At 42.1% G+C, this 17,222-nt stretch overlaps 1 protein-coding gene across 9 annotated transcripts in view; it reads left to right on the top strand.

The window, feature by feature from the left end:
- LOC306942746 (regulator of G-protein signaling 6-like) overlaps positions 1–17,222 on the top strand; it is a 133,420-nt gene that overhangs the window by 89,999 nt on the left and 26,199 nt on the right. For all 9 annotated transcript variants that reach the window (XM_079528791.1, XM_079528798.1, XM_079528796.1 and 6 more), the window contains 5 exons: positions 664–714; positions 1,453–1,559; positions 7,402–7,453; positions 9,637–9,701; positions 12,595–12,671. In XM_079528791.1, coding sequence (XP_079384917.1) covers positions 664–714; positions 1,453–1,559; positions 7,402–7,453; positions 9,637–9,701; positions 12,595–12,671 — 352 coding nt within the window. The remainder of the gene's footprint in view (positions 1–663; positions 715–1,452; positions 1,560–7,401; positions 7,454–9,636; positions 9,702–12,594; positions 12,672–17,222) is intronic.

The raw sequence follows: 17,222 nt of genomic DNA, 5'->3' as shown, positions 1-17,222 counted from the left end.
TCTCTCTCTCTCTCTCTCTCTCTCTCTCTCTCTCTCTCTCTCTCACACGCACGCACACACACACATGCACATACACATACACATACACATACAAATGTACACAGCCTCTGCCAAGCACAGAGTCTGGCCCAAATTAGCGTGCGGTCCAGGCGTTGTGAGAGGTGAGTCCTTTAGGATGAGAGTGGCTTTTCAATTGCATTCGCTCTGAAAACACCTACTCAGCCCTGACCCACGCCGTCCATAGTTGTGAGGCGCACGGCTCCCTAGCACCAGGGCCAAATTAGCCACCGGGCCAGTGGGGCCATGGCCCAGGGGCCCATGGCTCTCAGGGGCCCTTCGGGACAAATTGGACCGCACGGTACTGGGTTTGAGGCCCTTCATTGGCCGTTGAATTTGTTAAATTTAGGTCAAAAAGATGATAAAAACACAAAAATGTTGTGCGCACGCGTGCTATGGAGGCCCCAAAAACATTACCGGCCTATTAGGGGCCCTCGTGGGGGTTAATCTGTCCCTGCCTAGCACAGCCGGTGCAAAACGCCAACAAGGAGAACAACAATGTGTGGAAGATACCATGTTCACAAACACTTGCTCAAGGACAGTTTCTTTGTTTGTTTGTTTGTTTGCTTAAGAATTAAAAGCATTAATCCTTTCTCTGTGCGCCAGGAGCGGACATTGTTCAGTGGCTGATGAAAAACCTCTCCATTGAGGATTCAGGTACGTGCGTGCGTGTGTGTGTGTGTGTGTGTGTGTGTGTGTGTGTGTGTGTGTGTGTGTGTGTGTGTGTGTGTGTGTGTGTGTGTGTGTGTGTGTGTGTGTGTGTGTGTGTGTGTGTGTGTGTGTGTGTGTGTGTGTCTGCCACCATGCATCCTGTACCACAGTGGTTATCAACCGGTGGGTCGAGACCCCCGGGGGGTCCCCGTGTGATTTTGTGGGGGTTCCCCAGATGACAGTGAAGTGTCAATTTTAGGACTTTTAAGACCTTTTTAACATTTACTACCGATATATAAAAACTGGTCAAACTTTGGTCAAATTGGCCTGGACGGTTAGCTCAACCGTCTGCTCCTATAGGCTGCTGAGCCAGCCTGACGGCGAGCCACAGGTTTGACTCCCGATCCCGACGGCCTTTGCCACGTGTCTTCCCCCCATCTCTCTCCCCATTTCCTGTCAGTCTACTTTCAACCTATCAATAAAGGCAGAAAAAGCAAAAAATATATATATATATCTTAAAAAAAGAACTTTGGCCAAATTGTCAAATAAAATAAGAAAGAAGCAAAAAAGAAAAAGAAAACATTTTTTTTTCACAATATCTATGGAACCGAGTCAATCTAAATGTAATGCACGGCCTGAAAAGGTTGCACTGCTGCACTATTGAAATATATATATATAAATATTATTACAATAATAAAATATTGCCGCCCACCTAACCTTGTTTGCCGTTTTATTTCTCGACAGCCGAAGCCATCCACCTGGGAAGTCTGGTCGCTGCCCAGGGCTACTTCTTCCCCATCTCGGACCACGTCCTCACGCTCAAAGACGACGGCACCCTTTACCGCTTTCAGGTACAGTGAGATACCAAGAGCTGCACCACGGGCCAGGGAAGCCCTGGGTATGTGTGCATGGAGTCCTTTCAATAAGTCAATACAGCACTATAGCAGCACTATCACTTGTTTCAGCGATATACGTTTATCGTCGGGGGTGTTGGGCGGAAACCGTTATTTATCAGGAAACGGGGGGGGAAAAATAACCTGTCTTCCATTGGATCCAAGGTAGTTATGATTCAGTCATAAGCTCTTGTTGATACTTTTTCTTTTGTTAGTTATTCATAAAAACCCACGGCTAGACTTAAAAATGTTTAAAGCAGAATTATGCATTGCGACACATTGATCTACAATTTGTTTTCGGACGGATCTATACCTACAGTATGCTCCTGCATTGTCCAAAGGAATTAAGCCGAACAACAATAAGTTTTACTTTTATGTACCTGTTCAGAAGATGTAACTTTTCTACTTTTACTCAAGTACATTTTGAATTCCCGACACTTAATTGATACTTTTACTTTGAAAAATGTGAGCCCGTTTTTCCACCACTGCTCCTCGCCCTATGAAGGTTGAGTCTCTCCTTAAGACACTCTAATGACTCCCTGCATGTCAGAAGTTGCGTTGATATGGGCAGAGGGTTTAGCCTTTGGGGGAATGTACGCCAGGCAGGCGGCCAGCTGCAGGGGTGCGGTTTCTTCCGCTATGAACCAGTATGAAGTGTGACAGGTCTTGCTGATGGGCTATTGTCCTCCGCTGTGACTCACTCTACTCCTCCAACCGTGGCCATTAGCATGCTAATGCAGCCAGGCCAGCAGTGTTGCCATGTGCTGTGTGCTTTATTATATCAAGCAACGTTGGGCTTGTTTTTCTCTAAAGTCACTTGGTAAATATTGGCAATATTGGCTATAGCCTTTCACTATGGGAAGTGCTGCGCCTTTCCCAGTCACCCCACACACCCTCTTCCTTCCTCCCAATCTATCTACACTTCTATTGCCCTATAGATTAAGAAAGGCATTATGTGCATGTGCTGGAGTTGATGGCATGTGTGTGTGCGTGCGTGCACCTGTATTACGATCTAATGAATTGAATACACAGGACCACAATGGAAACAAGCCCTCTGGGCTTTTTGTGTGATGCTTTTAGCATCATTGAATAATCGTATTACTACTTTTTATATATGTGATGTATGCCATGCTTTTTGTTATTGCTTAATGTAAATCGCTCTGGATTAAGAGCGTCTGCTAAATGCCTAAATTGTAAATTGTACCACTGTGCTATTAATTTGCAAACCGTTACTAATCTGCCAATGGATCAATAGATGCATGCATGGGCCTAATGTCCCCATAAGTGTAGTAGATTTTGAGCAATTGTCACAGAAACATTGACACAGAAAATTGTTTTGTGGTTATTAAAAATATTCAGTTTAGGATTAGGATGAGGTGTTTAGAGATTAGGTTTGGGGGATTGGGTTAGAGAGTTATGCCTGATTTTACATTTACTGTATGTGTGTGTGTGTGTGTGCAGGTTTGTGTGTGTCCCCCTTAAAAAAAGAAATAGCCGATCTACAAGCTCACAACGCATCACAGGGCTGCATGCTGTGAGCTTGTAGATCCACGAATTTGGTGTTAAAAAAATGGTAAATGGCATTCAGAAGAAGCGGCCTGCTCACTCCTCATGCATTGAAGGAAGCATGAGCTCAGTTCAGGGCTCTCCCCAGGTTGGCAGAGGGAGAGCTACGCCCAGTATTACTTAGGCAATTTGCACCGGTTGAAAAAATGGGTTACAAAATTGTGGAATACACTTAAATAATAAATACATTGGCATTCATAAAGATCGCTGATGTCCTCCCAAGTGCAGTAATACAGTACAACCATGTATGTGTTTGTTTGCGGGGTGGTGGGGTGTGGTGGGGGGTATAGAAACATGTGTGTCACCCTTCGCATTGAGTAGCAGCTAAAAATATTCTCTCTGATGTTGTCATGATGCAACAATTAAGGCCCGTGCGTCACACACACCAATACAGAGAGACCCGCTACCTCGTGGCACATTTTGAAATATATGTATCCTTGTGTTCGTCACCGAATAATGTACGATGTGCGATTCAACTGTGCCTGGGGACTTTTTCCCTCCTTCCTTCCCCGTGCGTAATGCCACGTAGCTATAAATAGGCTGCCACACTGGTGGTGGAACACCGTGATGTTATGATGACAATGTCCCTCCATTGCTCTGGATGGAATTGGCTTATTTACGCGTGCGGCCGCGAAAACCTTTCATCTTTTCATCCTCTCCCCGAGTTGAAATGAAGATTGAAGAGGGGTAGAAGGAGCGCCACGCATTAACCTTTCTATTCATTCTTGCGTGTACTTAATCACAGCACATTCATAAGTGTCAGGCTTTTGTTCCGGGGGCTAATTATCATTTTGAGAGTTAACGTTGGAAATGAACTGCGCTTTATGGCCGAGCATTATACCCTCGTTCTAATTCTGCCCATTTCGCCATTAAGAATGCATGATGGATCTGACAGATCCATTATTAATGGGCCAGGGAATGAACATTGAATCAGTAATATCAGTTGCAATAGATGATGAAATATGGATAGAGAGAATAGCTACTGTGCAGTGGCCCGTCCCCAAGGTGCGTTAGGAAGCTATTGATTATTATCTGACACGGCAAGCCTCTTCTGACCTCCGGTATGGCGCTGAAGACGAGCACAAGGGGAGCATTAGGTAGTTGCAGGAGTAATTACAGCATGTGCACTGTACATGCTGTAGTTACACTACTGTATATCGGCATGTGTATTTTGTCCCGCGCAAGTTGTCAAAAAACTAAAGAAAAATAGAACGTGCAATGGTGGTAAGTATTTGGATGTTTCTTGCCTGCGGAAAGTAGCAGAGTTCATGTTCATGTTCAGAGCCTCTGCCTGATGACCAAAAGCCTAATGTCTCCTGAGATAAAAGTATATACAGTTGGGTGCCACCGATATTGTCCCTTATCATTTGACCCATTTAGGCCTGACCTAAAAATTTAAAAAAATCCTTCTAAATCCTCCAGTTTTCTGAAATAAATATTTTCACGATTTTTCAAAAATAGCAGACCTACAAGCTCGTAGCGCGCCACTCGGTGGCGCGCTATGAGCTTGTAGATCTGCTATTTTTCAATAGCTAAATTATAACATAATGTTTAAAACACCAAAAGGGATTCCCGCCCAAAATGGGTTAACTGTCCTTTTGCGCAGATCACGCAAACCTCAGCAAAAATAAAAAGACAATATCGATGGCCTCCAACTGTATAGCATTGAAAGACGTACATAAAGGAAAAGTAAAAGTACCTCAAAATTGTAGCATACTTTAGAAACCTCCTATCTCCATATTCAAACTTATTTTCAATATAAATGAACGCTCTACTTGATCATACTACAGCATCACACAAAAGTCCGCAGATCCGCAAGCTCGAAACGCGATGTAAAGTGACATGTTTCAAGCTTGTAGTTCTGCTACATTTGATACTTTAGAACTTGAATCGTGAAAGGCTTTCAGGAAACAGTTTTGGACATGTGAGTGAGGTTTCCACCCGACAGAGACAACGAGCCCGATTAAGCAAGTCGAAAAACCCATGCGGTAATACAGATTTTGGCCTCGCTCTGCGCCTTTTCGTATTATGGAAGCCGTGGTGAACGCTCACTCATATGGAATACCACGTTCCTGAATATTTTAACATTGGGGGAGTGTCCATATGTTAATTATTTTCGCTTTGCGCTATTTGCTATTAAGCCCCTTGACCTAAAAACACATACCGATTCCACCTGGGTCTGACCACCTCTTAAATGCAAAACGCACGTTTGATTTTTCACTTGAGCGGCTCTGGAGTGTTGCCATGTCTGTTTGCTGTTTATTATAAGCGGCTTCTTTTTCTGTAAAGTTGCTTGTAAATATTGGTAGTTGTGGTTGCTTTTCTTGTTTCTAAAGTGCTTATTTGGGCTTTTCTCCTAATGTTGTTTAAACCAGTGATCCTCACACAGTGACATTCCCATGTCAAGGACCCCCAGATGAATGCATTTGCCCAACTAAGCCAGTGACCCCCATGACAGATTTGTGTTTTTAAATGTTTCAATAACATCTTTCAAAAATATTCCACAATTGTCACTTTTTTCAAAGATTACTTTTGAAAATAGCAGATCTACCAGCTCACAATGCATCACATTCATTCATTAAAACTATGAACTCTGACTGCAGGGGGATATATATTTATAATGATCATTATAACAATGTGCAAGAAAATATGTAAAAAGAAGGAAGAACTTTATATTTGTGGACAATCAAAATATGCTGGAAATTTTAATGTGGTGTCATTAAAATGAATCTTGATATGGCAGACTCACTATCTAGAAAATAAAAACATGGCACTTCATTTAAAATAGGTTGCAGACCCCTGTTATATGCGATTCTTTAGGGAGTATGTTTATAGACCTATTTACTTGTTTCTATGAGACATGGCAACAGCAGGAGACGAGCTTTCTGGCTTTCTGTTCAAACGTTGAGATTGTAAAGGGTCATATATCGCTCATTTCTCAACCTTTTTTTAAAACATCTCCATAATCATTGGGAAGTTTGCATTCATACGCTGTATCACACCCGACTCAATCTTCTTCAATAAAATGCTACGAGCGAAGACCATAACATTGGGGCCGCAGCAATACGCATGGCGCACGTATGGCATTTCAACTCATTCCTTTGTCGTGACCCGAATGAAATAAAATAAAATAAACGTTATTTTACTGGTGTTTTTCAATAGAAACAAATAAAGAGCGTTTGTGCAACAGTGCATATACGTGCATGCACTATAGGCTATATTTCCTCCTTGTCGGGATGGTGAGCTCTTCACAGCCCGTTTGTCTTTCATATTATTCTTATAATATTTGATATTATAAACACTCATGGTTCTCTCATTTCTCAACCGTTTTTTAAAATGTAAAAATCCCCATATTCCTTAGGAATCTTGCTTTCATTCGCTGTATGGTACATGGTTCTATTTTTATCGAATTAAACAATATCAAACGAACTTGTATGTTCGGGGGTTAGACGATTCTGGGAACATTACGCATGGATTGCCAATTTGCCAGCCAATGCTGCGTATCTACTCGCAGTTACATTCCGATCTGAAAGGTATAGGTAGGTGCCATTTCAAAGGCTTAGTTATTCATTTATGAATCAAATGAACTAGAATAAAGATTTTTACAGCTGTTTTTCATGCTTAGAACAGAAACAAATGAAGTGATGATATGCGTATATCTCCCTCCCTTAGCATATGGCTGCACCGCTGTAATTTCTTTCCAATTAACACGGCAAGTTACTTAACAAAATAGAGACATAGGCCTACAAGCTATGCACATCATGGCTGTGACATCTGTTCTTTTGAGGCATAAAGATGACAGCATGCAGTGCAATAGGAATAATTAACCCAAATGTGACAAAGTCATGTCATGTCTATGGTGCCAGTCTGCAGAAATGTAATACCACTTGCCGAAAAGGGCGCATTCCGTATGAGGACATCAGCTGACTCGTAAAGAGAATAGTACGGACATGTTCATTGGGTAAGCCTCAAAACTCCCTTAAACACTCCCATGACTAATTCATGGCCATTTTGCTCACACCACGGGGTGTCGAAAGCGCTTCTTACCAGGCCCATAATTGTAATATGACATTGCCCACGCCTCCACGTCTTAAAAACTGTAATATGATATGTAATTAGATTTCACCTGCTTAATCGGGCCCAACATGTTCTTAGTTTCTTTCCACCACTGGGAACTGTTGTTTGACGGGACTTCATCTTTTGTTTTTGTTTGTTTTTCATCTTCTCTCTACAGTCTCCATACTTCTGGCCTTCAAACTGTTGGGAGCCAGAAAACACCGACTATGGTGAGTCAAGATCATGGACCCGCTGGCCGTTGTGGTTTGCTTGCTTTTCCCTCTCTCTCTCTCTCTCTGTCCAGTTAAGCCATTCAAATCTCACTGCAAATAAAAATAACATGCTTAACAAGTGATTTATAACTTGTATTCAGACTTTTCAGTATTTGTTCAAGATCATTTTGACAAATTTCCTTACTGAATTTGCATGGCAGATCATTAGATGCTTTCAAGAATTTCCACTTAAATGATAATGTGACTTGCCAAAAGTCAAAAGTAATCATGAAACAAGGGGAATAATCTTAAACATAGTAACAAAGGAAAGTTGTTTCAAACAAGTAATTACATATTGTCATGTAATTCTTTGCAGTATGAAGGGCATTACACAGTGTGAATATTACATGCCAATAAAGCAGTCATTTTTATTCAGTCCATTTGGGAATGAGACATTACCCCAGGTGAAGCAGTTTAAGTGTCTCAGAGTCTTGTTCACGAGTGAGGGGAGGACGGAGAAGGAGATCAGCCAGAGAATCGGAGCAGCAGGGGCGGTATTGTAGTCGCTGTACTGCACTGTTGTGACGAAAAGAGAGCTGATCCAGAAGGTAAAGCTCTCTGTCTACCGAGCAATCTTCGTTCTATGGTCCTGAAGTGTGGGTCATGCCCGAAAGAATAAGGTTGCGAATACAAGTGGCCAAAATGAGTTTTCTTCGTCGGGTGGCTGGCATCTCCCTTAGAGATAGGGTGAGAAGTTCAGTCACGTGAGAGAGACTCGGAGTAGAGTCGCTGCTTCTTCGCCTGGAAAGGAGCCATCTTAGGTGGTTCTGGCATCTGGATAGGATGCCTCTCGGGCGTCTCCCTAGGGAGGTCCTTGAGGCACATCCCACTGGGAGGAGACCTTGGGGCAGACTAAGGCGCAGTAGGAATCACATCGACTCACTGCCCTTGGAACGCCTCGGGATCCCCCAGGAGGAAGTTACTAATGTTGCTCTGGGGAGGGAAGTCTGGAGCTCTCTGGTGGAGCTGTTGCCCCCGCGACACGACTACGGATAAGCGGTTGAAGATGGATGGATGTTATGGATCTTTATTCACATCGATCCTTCTGAACGTCCACACTGCAATTAAAGGCATCTGTCTTTCTGAATGAGACATCATCTACCGTCTATGAATACATTTGATGCATGTTCACATTACTTGACATGCCGCCACTGTGTAAAGGTCTTTACAGTCTCCCCATCCCTCCACAGTGGAGGCTATGGATCTGTTATTGGCACCTGCCGGCTGGCCCAGGAGGCCGTTTCTTCTGTAATGTATCTGTGATTGTCTGGCCCACATGGATCTCCCGCCGAGGACAATCCTAGCAGGCTGACGAGATTAGCTGACCAGTAAAGGACCGGGCCATGACAAAGTCTCCAGTCTAGAGATGCTCCGATCGATCGGCCGCAGAGTTAAATCAGACGATTTTCACTCCAAATGACTCGATCGGTGATCTTTTATACAATTTAAGTGGTATATATATATATGATATAGAATATCACTTTTCATTTTTGTGACAGGCCTCTCCCCACACACAATAATTTTGGAAATATTCAAATTTTCCCCTTACGCACAAGATCGGTATCGGTATTGGCGATCGCGAAGGAAAAAAAAGATCAGAGCACCTCTTCTCCAGTCACTTTGGGTTTGTGTAGGCTCGTTATCTAAAGTAGACCTTGCCTGCTTGGTTCGCGGGTGGGGAACGATGCAAGTCAGAAACAGTTGTATGAAGAAGAGCACATTATTGTCCAATGACAAAAGAATTCCATTCTGAACGTGCCAAAAGAGGTGACCTCCTTTCCTTTAGCTTGCTAGTAAAAGTCGAAATGATAAAGCGTCTGGCTTTGTAACCCTGTGACTGCATGCACCCACTTGCTTTTTCTCAGTCTTTCTGTCTGTCCCAATCTCTGTTTCTCTCTCTTTCTCTCTCTCTCTGCCTGTCTGTCCGCCTGTCTGTCCGTCCGTCTGTCCGTCTGTCCGTCTGTCCGTCCGTCCGTCCGTCCGTCTGTCCGTCTGTCTGTCTGTCTGTCTGTCTGTCTGTCTGTCTGTCTGTCTGTCTGTCTGTCTGTCTGTCTGTCTGTCTGTCTGTCTGTCTGTCTGTCTGTCTGTCTGTCTGTCTGTCTGTCTGTCTGTCTGTCTGTCTGTCTCTTTGCTTCCTTCAGCCATTTACCTGTGCAAGCGCACAATGCAAAACAAGGCCAGGCTGGAGCTAGCTGATTATGAAGCGGTAAGTACTGTGTGTCTCAGCGTGAAGTTTCCAGGTCAGTTGTATCATCACACTGCACAGGCTACAACGTGATCATAATATCATCACACTGCACAGGCTACAACGTGATCATAATATCATCACACTGCACAGGCTACAACGTGATCATATTGTTGTATCATCACACTGCACAGGCTACAACGTGATCATAATATCATCACACTGCACAGGCTACAACGTGATCATATTGACTCCAGAGCTTTTCATGGCATGTCTGTGTTTAGTTTGTTTGCCCGTTTGTCCGGGGCTGATCTCGCACACCATCAGCGCCAAATTCCATGCACGCTTCAAGTAGGCCAAGGACATATTTGTTGCAAATCGAAATTCAAATGTTGCAGTCTATTCTTAGGATGACAAAGCACAGAATACAGTACGAGCATTTCTGACTGTCATACCAGACTTCATTTTCAAGGAATGTGTTGTAACAGCGTGTAACACTTTCCTTGCCGACATTAAATATTAACCATAATGACTCTACAGTACAATAGAGTTTTAATCCTCAGTGTTCATTGAACCCCGAGTTTACTGTACAAAATGAAATATTATTATTTTACTTAAATTATTTGAAGACTTTAGTTACCCAATTCAGCCCTATATACGCTTTGACCATTTTAAGATGATATTTATTCTAGTTTTTGTAGATCTGCTATTTTCAAAAGATTATTTTTTTGTATGAAAATGTCGAATACAGTACTTTTACTCAAGTAATCTTTGAATTCCGGACATTTATTTGTAACAGAGTAGTTCTACATTGCGGTATTGATACTTTTGCTCAAATAAATATGTGAGTACTTCCTCCACCACTTCTCTCTGGGTATTTTCAATAACTATTTGGACACCGGCGTGTAGCAATGTGTGTGCACTCTCTACCACCGTTGGACTGCTGTCCAGCGATCTGTGTTTCATATCCAGGTCATGTCGTGGCCCCAGGCGTCATCCCCCTCACCATTACATGCCTGCTAGTCGCTTTTCACGTGTATAATGAGGTCAGGTAACGTTTGGCAGATGTTTGTGATCGCGTCGCGAGGCGCGTTGTTTGCGTCTTGCATGTTGAAATGCAATCGTTTGCAACACCCGTCGCCTAGAAGGGCATTTTGTGTGGAAAACAGGATATTAAAAAAACAGTAAGGTGAGGTGGTTTGTTGCTGGATTAACGTCGGTAAGTTTCTTAAAAAGTGATGATTTTGCAGCACATTTCAGTTCCAGGGTTTTGATCCTTTCACAAGAAAAGCTGTCTGAGCAAAAAAAAAATATATATATATATATATCATCATCATCATCATCATCATCATCATCATACTATAATTCTGACAATGTCTGAATGTGTGTGTGTGTGTCTGTCAGAAACACTGCCGTATCTCCTCACTGCCTGCACCAATCACCCCCACTTTTCACACAGGCATTGACCATAATAATATGGAGGTCTTAACGAAGCCCTTTTTTCGATTTTACACATTAATGATTAATAATGAATTTATTAGTGAATTAAAAATGTGAAAACGCACCCAGGGCACAGTACCCCCTGCGGCCACATGGGGGGGGGGGCAATATCTCACAACGGGTAAGGGCTAGTATATATAATATATATATATATAATATATATATAATATATATATATAGTATATACATGAAAACGTTTGAGGACCACTGCTGTGTAGATGCTGCTCTGGTGGATGTGTCAGCTGCAGCTTTATTGATGTAGGCCGCCTAGGCCTACATATTTCTATAAAGGCCGGGTCCAGTTTAACATTTAAACACAAGCTTTTATGAAAAGTGCTATATTAAATCATAAATGTAGCATACAATTTTAAAGTGCACTTTATGGAGGTTCATCAACCTCAAATTGACCCATTTTGCTGCGACAATAGATAATACATACTCATTTGAGATGGGGTGTTGAACTCTGCCTCTCATCTCTCCTCTGTATATTAATGTATCATAGTGACAATCTATATCTATCTAAAAGAAAACACTATTCAACTCAACAAACACATACTGTACACACACTGGGAGACAGGGGTTAATAGACTGTGTGAGGTGTCATTTTGTATCTATTCAACTCCGCACACGCACACACAGGGAAACAGACTTTGTGAGGTGTCATTTTGTATCTTGGCACTATTCAACTCCACACACACACACGCGCGCGCGCGCACACACGCACACACATGCGCGTTCGAATCAGGATACTAGATTCAAGATACGTTTTTAAACTTTTATTTCCTTTTTTTTACACAAATCCAGTATTTTCTTTCTCTTTTAATTTTCTTCTCTTGACTGAAAACTTTTTCTCTAACAAAAGATCCTGTATTTTCTGCTGCTTGCATCACGATTCAAATTGTGATGTAATAATCACGATTCAAATTGTCAGTTGTCACCAGTTTGAATCGGTTTTAATTGATTTGCGATAATGGTTACACACACACACACACACACACACACACACACACACACACACACACACACACTGATTGGCACCGGTGTAAAGTAACTAAGTAGGCCTATACATTTAGTTACTGTACTTACTGTACCGCTTCAGCCACATTTCGGCCAAGATCTACAAGCTTGCAATGCATCGCATCGCATCGCGACGCATTGTGAGCTTGTAGATCGGCTATTTTCAAACAATTCTTATACATATGAAAACTTATACATATAAAATGATACATTCTGCTTTTACTTTTGGCACTTTAAGTACACTTTGATGCCAATACTTTTGTACTTTTACTCGGATACATTTTGAATTCCGGACTTTTGCTTGTAACACAGTATTTCTAAATTACAGTATTGATACTTTTTTGTGTGTAAAACAATTCAGTACCTTTTTTTCCCCACTGCTGATTGCTTCCCGCAGGAGAACCTCGCCCGCTTGCAGAGAGCCTTCGCCAGGAAGTGGGAGTTCATCTTCATGCAGGCTGAAGCTCAAGTCAAGTGAGTGATGGCTTCATGTCATATACTGTAAAACACCGTTTCAGTGAGTGATGGCTTCATGTCATATACTGTAAAACACCGTTTCAGTGAGTGATGGCTTCATGTCATATACTGTAAAACACAGTTTCAGTGAGTGATGGCTTCATGTCATATACTGTAAAACACCGTTTCAGTGATGGATGGGGTGCCTTCTTGTCATATACAACACTGTTTCAGTGAGTGATGGCTTCATGTCATATACAACACTGTTTCAGTGAGTGATGGGGTGGCTTCATGTCATATACAACACTGTTTCAGTGAGTGATGGCTTCATCTCATATACAACACTGTTTCAGTGAGTGATGGGGTGGCTTCATGTCATATACAACACTGTTTCAGTGAGTGATGGGGTGGCTTCATGTCATATACAACACTGTTTCAGTGAGTGATGGGGTGGCTTCATGTCATATACAACATTGTTACAGTGAGTGATGGGGTGGCTTCATGTCATATACAACATTGTTACAGTGAGTGATGGGGTGGCTTCATCTCATATACAACACTGTTTCAGTGAGTGATGGGGTGGCTTCATGTCATATACAACACTGTTTCAGTGAGTGATGGGGTGGCTTCATGTCATATACAACACTGTTTCAGTGAGTGATGGGGTGGCTTCATGTCATATACAACATTGTTACAGTGAGTGATGGGGTGGCTTCATGTCATATACAACACTGTTTCAGTGAGTGATGGGGTGGCTTCATGTCATATACAACACTGTTTCAGTGAGTGATGGGGTGGCTTCATGTCATATACAACACTGTTTCAGTGAGTGGTGGGGTGGCTTCATGTCATATACAACACTGTTTCAGTGAGTGATGGGGTGGCTTCATGTCATATACAACACTGTTTCAGTGAGTGGTGGCTTCATGTCATATACAACACTGTTTCAGTGAGTGATGGGGTGGCTTCATGTCATATACAACACTGTTTCAGTGAGTGATGGGGTGGCTTCATGTCATATACAACACTGTTTCAGTGAGTGATGGCTTCATCTCATATACAACACTGTTTCAGTGAGTGATGGGGTGGCTTCATGTCATATACAACACTGTTTCAGTGAGTGATGGATGGCTTCATGTCATATACAACACTGTTTCAGTGAGTGATGGGGTGGCTTCATGTCATATACAACACTGTTTCAGTGAGTGATGGGGTGGCTTCATGTCATATACAACACTGTTTCAGTGAGTGATGGGGTGGCTTCATGTCATATACAACACTGTTTCAGTGAGTGGTGGCTTCATGTCATATACAACACTGTTTCAGTGAGTGATGGGGTGGCTTCATCTCATATACAACACTGTTTCAGTGAGTGATGGGGTGGCTTCATGTCATATACAACACTGTTTCAGTGAGTGATGGGTGGCTTCATGTCATATACAACACTGTTTCAGTGAGTGATGAGGTGGCTTCATGTCATATACAACACTGTTTCAGTGAGTGGTGGCTTCATGTCATATACAACACTGTTTCAGTGAGTGATGGGTGGCTTCATGTCATATACAACACTGTTTCAGTGAGTGATGGGTGGCTTCTTGTCATATACAACACTGTTTCAGTGAGTGATGGCTTCATGTCATATACAACACTGTTTCAGTGAGTGATGGGTGGCTTCATGTCATATACAACACTGTTTCAGTGAGTGATGGATGGCTTCATGTCATATACAACACTGTTTCAGTGAGTGATGGGGTGGCTTCATGTCATATACAACACCGTTTCAGTGAGTGATGGATGGCTTCATGTCATATACAACACTGTTTCAGTGAGTGATGGGGTGTCTTCATGTCATATACAACACTGTTTCAGTGAGTGATGGCTTCATGTCATATACAACACCGTTTCAGTGAGTGATGGCTTCATGTCATATACAACACCGTTTCAGTGAGTGATGGGTGGCTTCATGTCATATACAACACCGTTTCAGTGAGTGATGGGTGGCTTCATGTCATATACAACACCGTTTCAGTGAGTGATGGCTTCATGTCATATACAACACCGTTTCAGTGAGTGATGGGTGGCTTCATGTCATATACAACACCGTTTCAGTGAGTGATGGGTGGCTTCATGTCATATACAACACTGTTTCAGTGAGTGATGGCTTCATGTCATATACAACACCGTTTCAGTGAGTGATGGATGGCTTCATGTCATATACTACACTGTTTCAGTGAGTGATGGGGTGGCTTCATGTCATATACAACACTGTTTCAGTGAGTGATGGGGTGGCTTCATGTCATATACAACACTGTTTCAGTGAGTGATGGGGTGGCTTCATGTCATATACAACACTGTTTCAGTGAGTGATGGGTGGCTTCATGTCATATACAACACTGTTTCAGTGAGTGATGGGGTGGCTTCATGTCATATACAACACTGTTTCAGTGAGTGATGGGGTGGCTTCATGTCATATACAACACTGTTTCAGTGAGTGATGGGGTGGCTTCATGTCATATACAACACCGTTTCAGTGAGTGATGGATGGCTTCATGTCATATACAACACTGTTTCAGTGAGTGATGGGGTGGCTTCATGTCATATACAACACTGTTTCAGTGAGTGATGGCTTCATGTCATATACAACACCGTTTCAGTGAGTGATGGCTTCATGTCATATACAACACCGTTTCAGTGAGTGATGGGTGGCTTCATGTCATATACAACACTGTTTCAGTGAGTGATGGGTGGCTTCATGTCATATACAACACTGTTTCAGTGAGTGATGGCTTCATGTCATATACAACACCGTTTCAGTGAGTGATGGGTGGCTTCATGTCATATACAACACTGTTTCAGTGAGTGATGGGTGGCTTCATGTCATATACAACACTGTTTCAGTGAGTGATGGGTGGCTTCATGTCATATACAACACTGTTTCAGTGAGTGATGGGTGGCTTCATGTCATATACAACACTGTTTCAGTGAGTGATGGCTTCATGTCATATACAACACTGTTTCAGTGAGTGATGGCTTCATGTCATATACAACACTGTTTCAGTGAGTGGTGGCTTCATGTCATATACAACACCGTTTCAGTGAGTGATGGGTGGCTTCATATCATATACAACACTGTTTCAGTGAGTGATGGGGTGGCTTCATGTCATATACAACACTGTTTCAGTGAGTGATGGCTTCATGTCATATACAACACTGTTTCAGTGAGTGATGGCTTCATGTCATATACAACACTGTTTCAGTGAGTGATGGATGGCTTCATGTCATATACAACACCGTTTCAGTGAGTGATGGCTTCATGTCATATACAACACCGTTTCAGTGAGTGATGGCTTCATGTCATATACAACACTGTTTCAGTGAGTGATGGATGGCTTCATGTCATATACAACACCGTTTCAGTGAGTGATGGCTTCATGTCATATACAACACCGTTTCAGTGAGTGATGGCTTCATGTCATATACAACACCGTTTCAGTGAGTGATGGCTTCATGTCATATACAACACTGTCACAGGTCAGATGTGGAGTTGCTGGCCAATATTGATGACATCAGGGATCTCCATATATGGGCTTTATTGCGACAGCAGATCGCATTTACTATGACATCAGATGTGGGCACCATATATGGAGATTTTCCCATGTATGGGGATTTTGAGTAATACACTGACGGGAATTGCACGCTTATTTCAAAAGATTCTAATACATTTTATACATACAATATACCTTCTGAAACGGGACATTCTGCATAATGAGTACTTTTACTTTTCGTACTTTAAGTATATTTTGACACCATTACTTTTGTACTTTTACGCATGTACATTTTGATTACCGGACTTTTACTTACCGTAAGTAAAAAAATGTTTTTTGTTTTTCCACCACTGGTTATGAGTTAAAGATTCTAGTAGTTGGGGATTTTCAGTGCCCTATTTTCTCATTAGGCCCAGAATTACAAATGGCTCCACTGAACTGGAGTAGCATCTTAACATGCTGATGTCTGTCTCTTTACTGCCCCAGGTCACTGCTGGTTGAGGGAGCAAGAGATTGAAATGAGACTCACACTCAAATTAGTATTGTGCATTATGTATAATTGATATTCATTTTGCCCAGTGCACACATTCATGCATACATACATTTATACTAACCTTCCTTGATATGCATGAAATGTCAAATTCACAAGGGAGACAGAATGTTTCTTTTTTTGAACGTGTCAAGTCTTTTTTAAATTCTTGTCTTTTGAGCTTTGCTGTATACAGTAATGCATTCCTTCAGAACCCTGCCTTGACTGCAGTCAAATAAAGCAGATATTCATTGATGTAGAGGCGTGTGCAAGCGTCTCCTCGTCCAACTGCATTTCATTGTCTCCACCTGGTGGTGAGCATGTGTGAGCACAGCTCAAGTCAAGTTGTTTTTATTTGTTGAGCACATTTATTTATGTTTTAAATCAACCAGACCAAAACTCTGCACAGCATAAAAATACAAAATATTAAATGCATCAGGCAAGAATGTAACTTTTACAGCATACAAAGTACAAAGATATCAAAATAATTATAGC

The sequence above is a fragment of the Electrona antarctica genome (assembly GCF_951216825.1).
Source record: "Electrona antarctica genome assembly, chromosome: 18".
Lineage (NCBI taxonomy): Eukaryota > Metazoa > Chordata > Actinopteri > Myctophiformes > Myctophidae > Electrona > Electrona antarctica.
The sequence above is the reverse complement of the archived record's forward strand: the minus strand, read 5'-3'. Positions and strand labels throughout refer to the sequence as shown.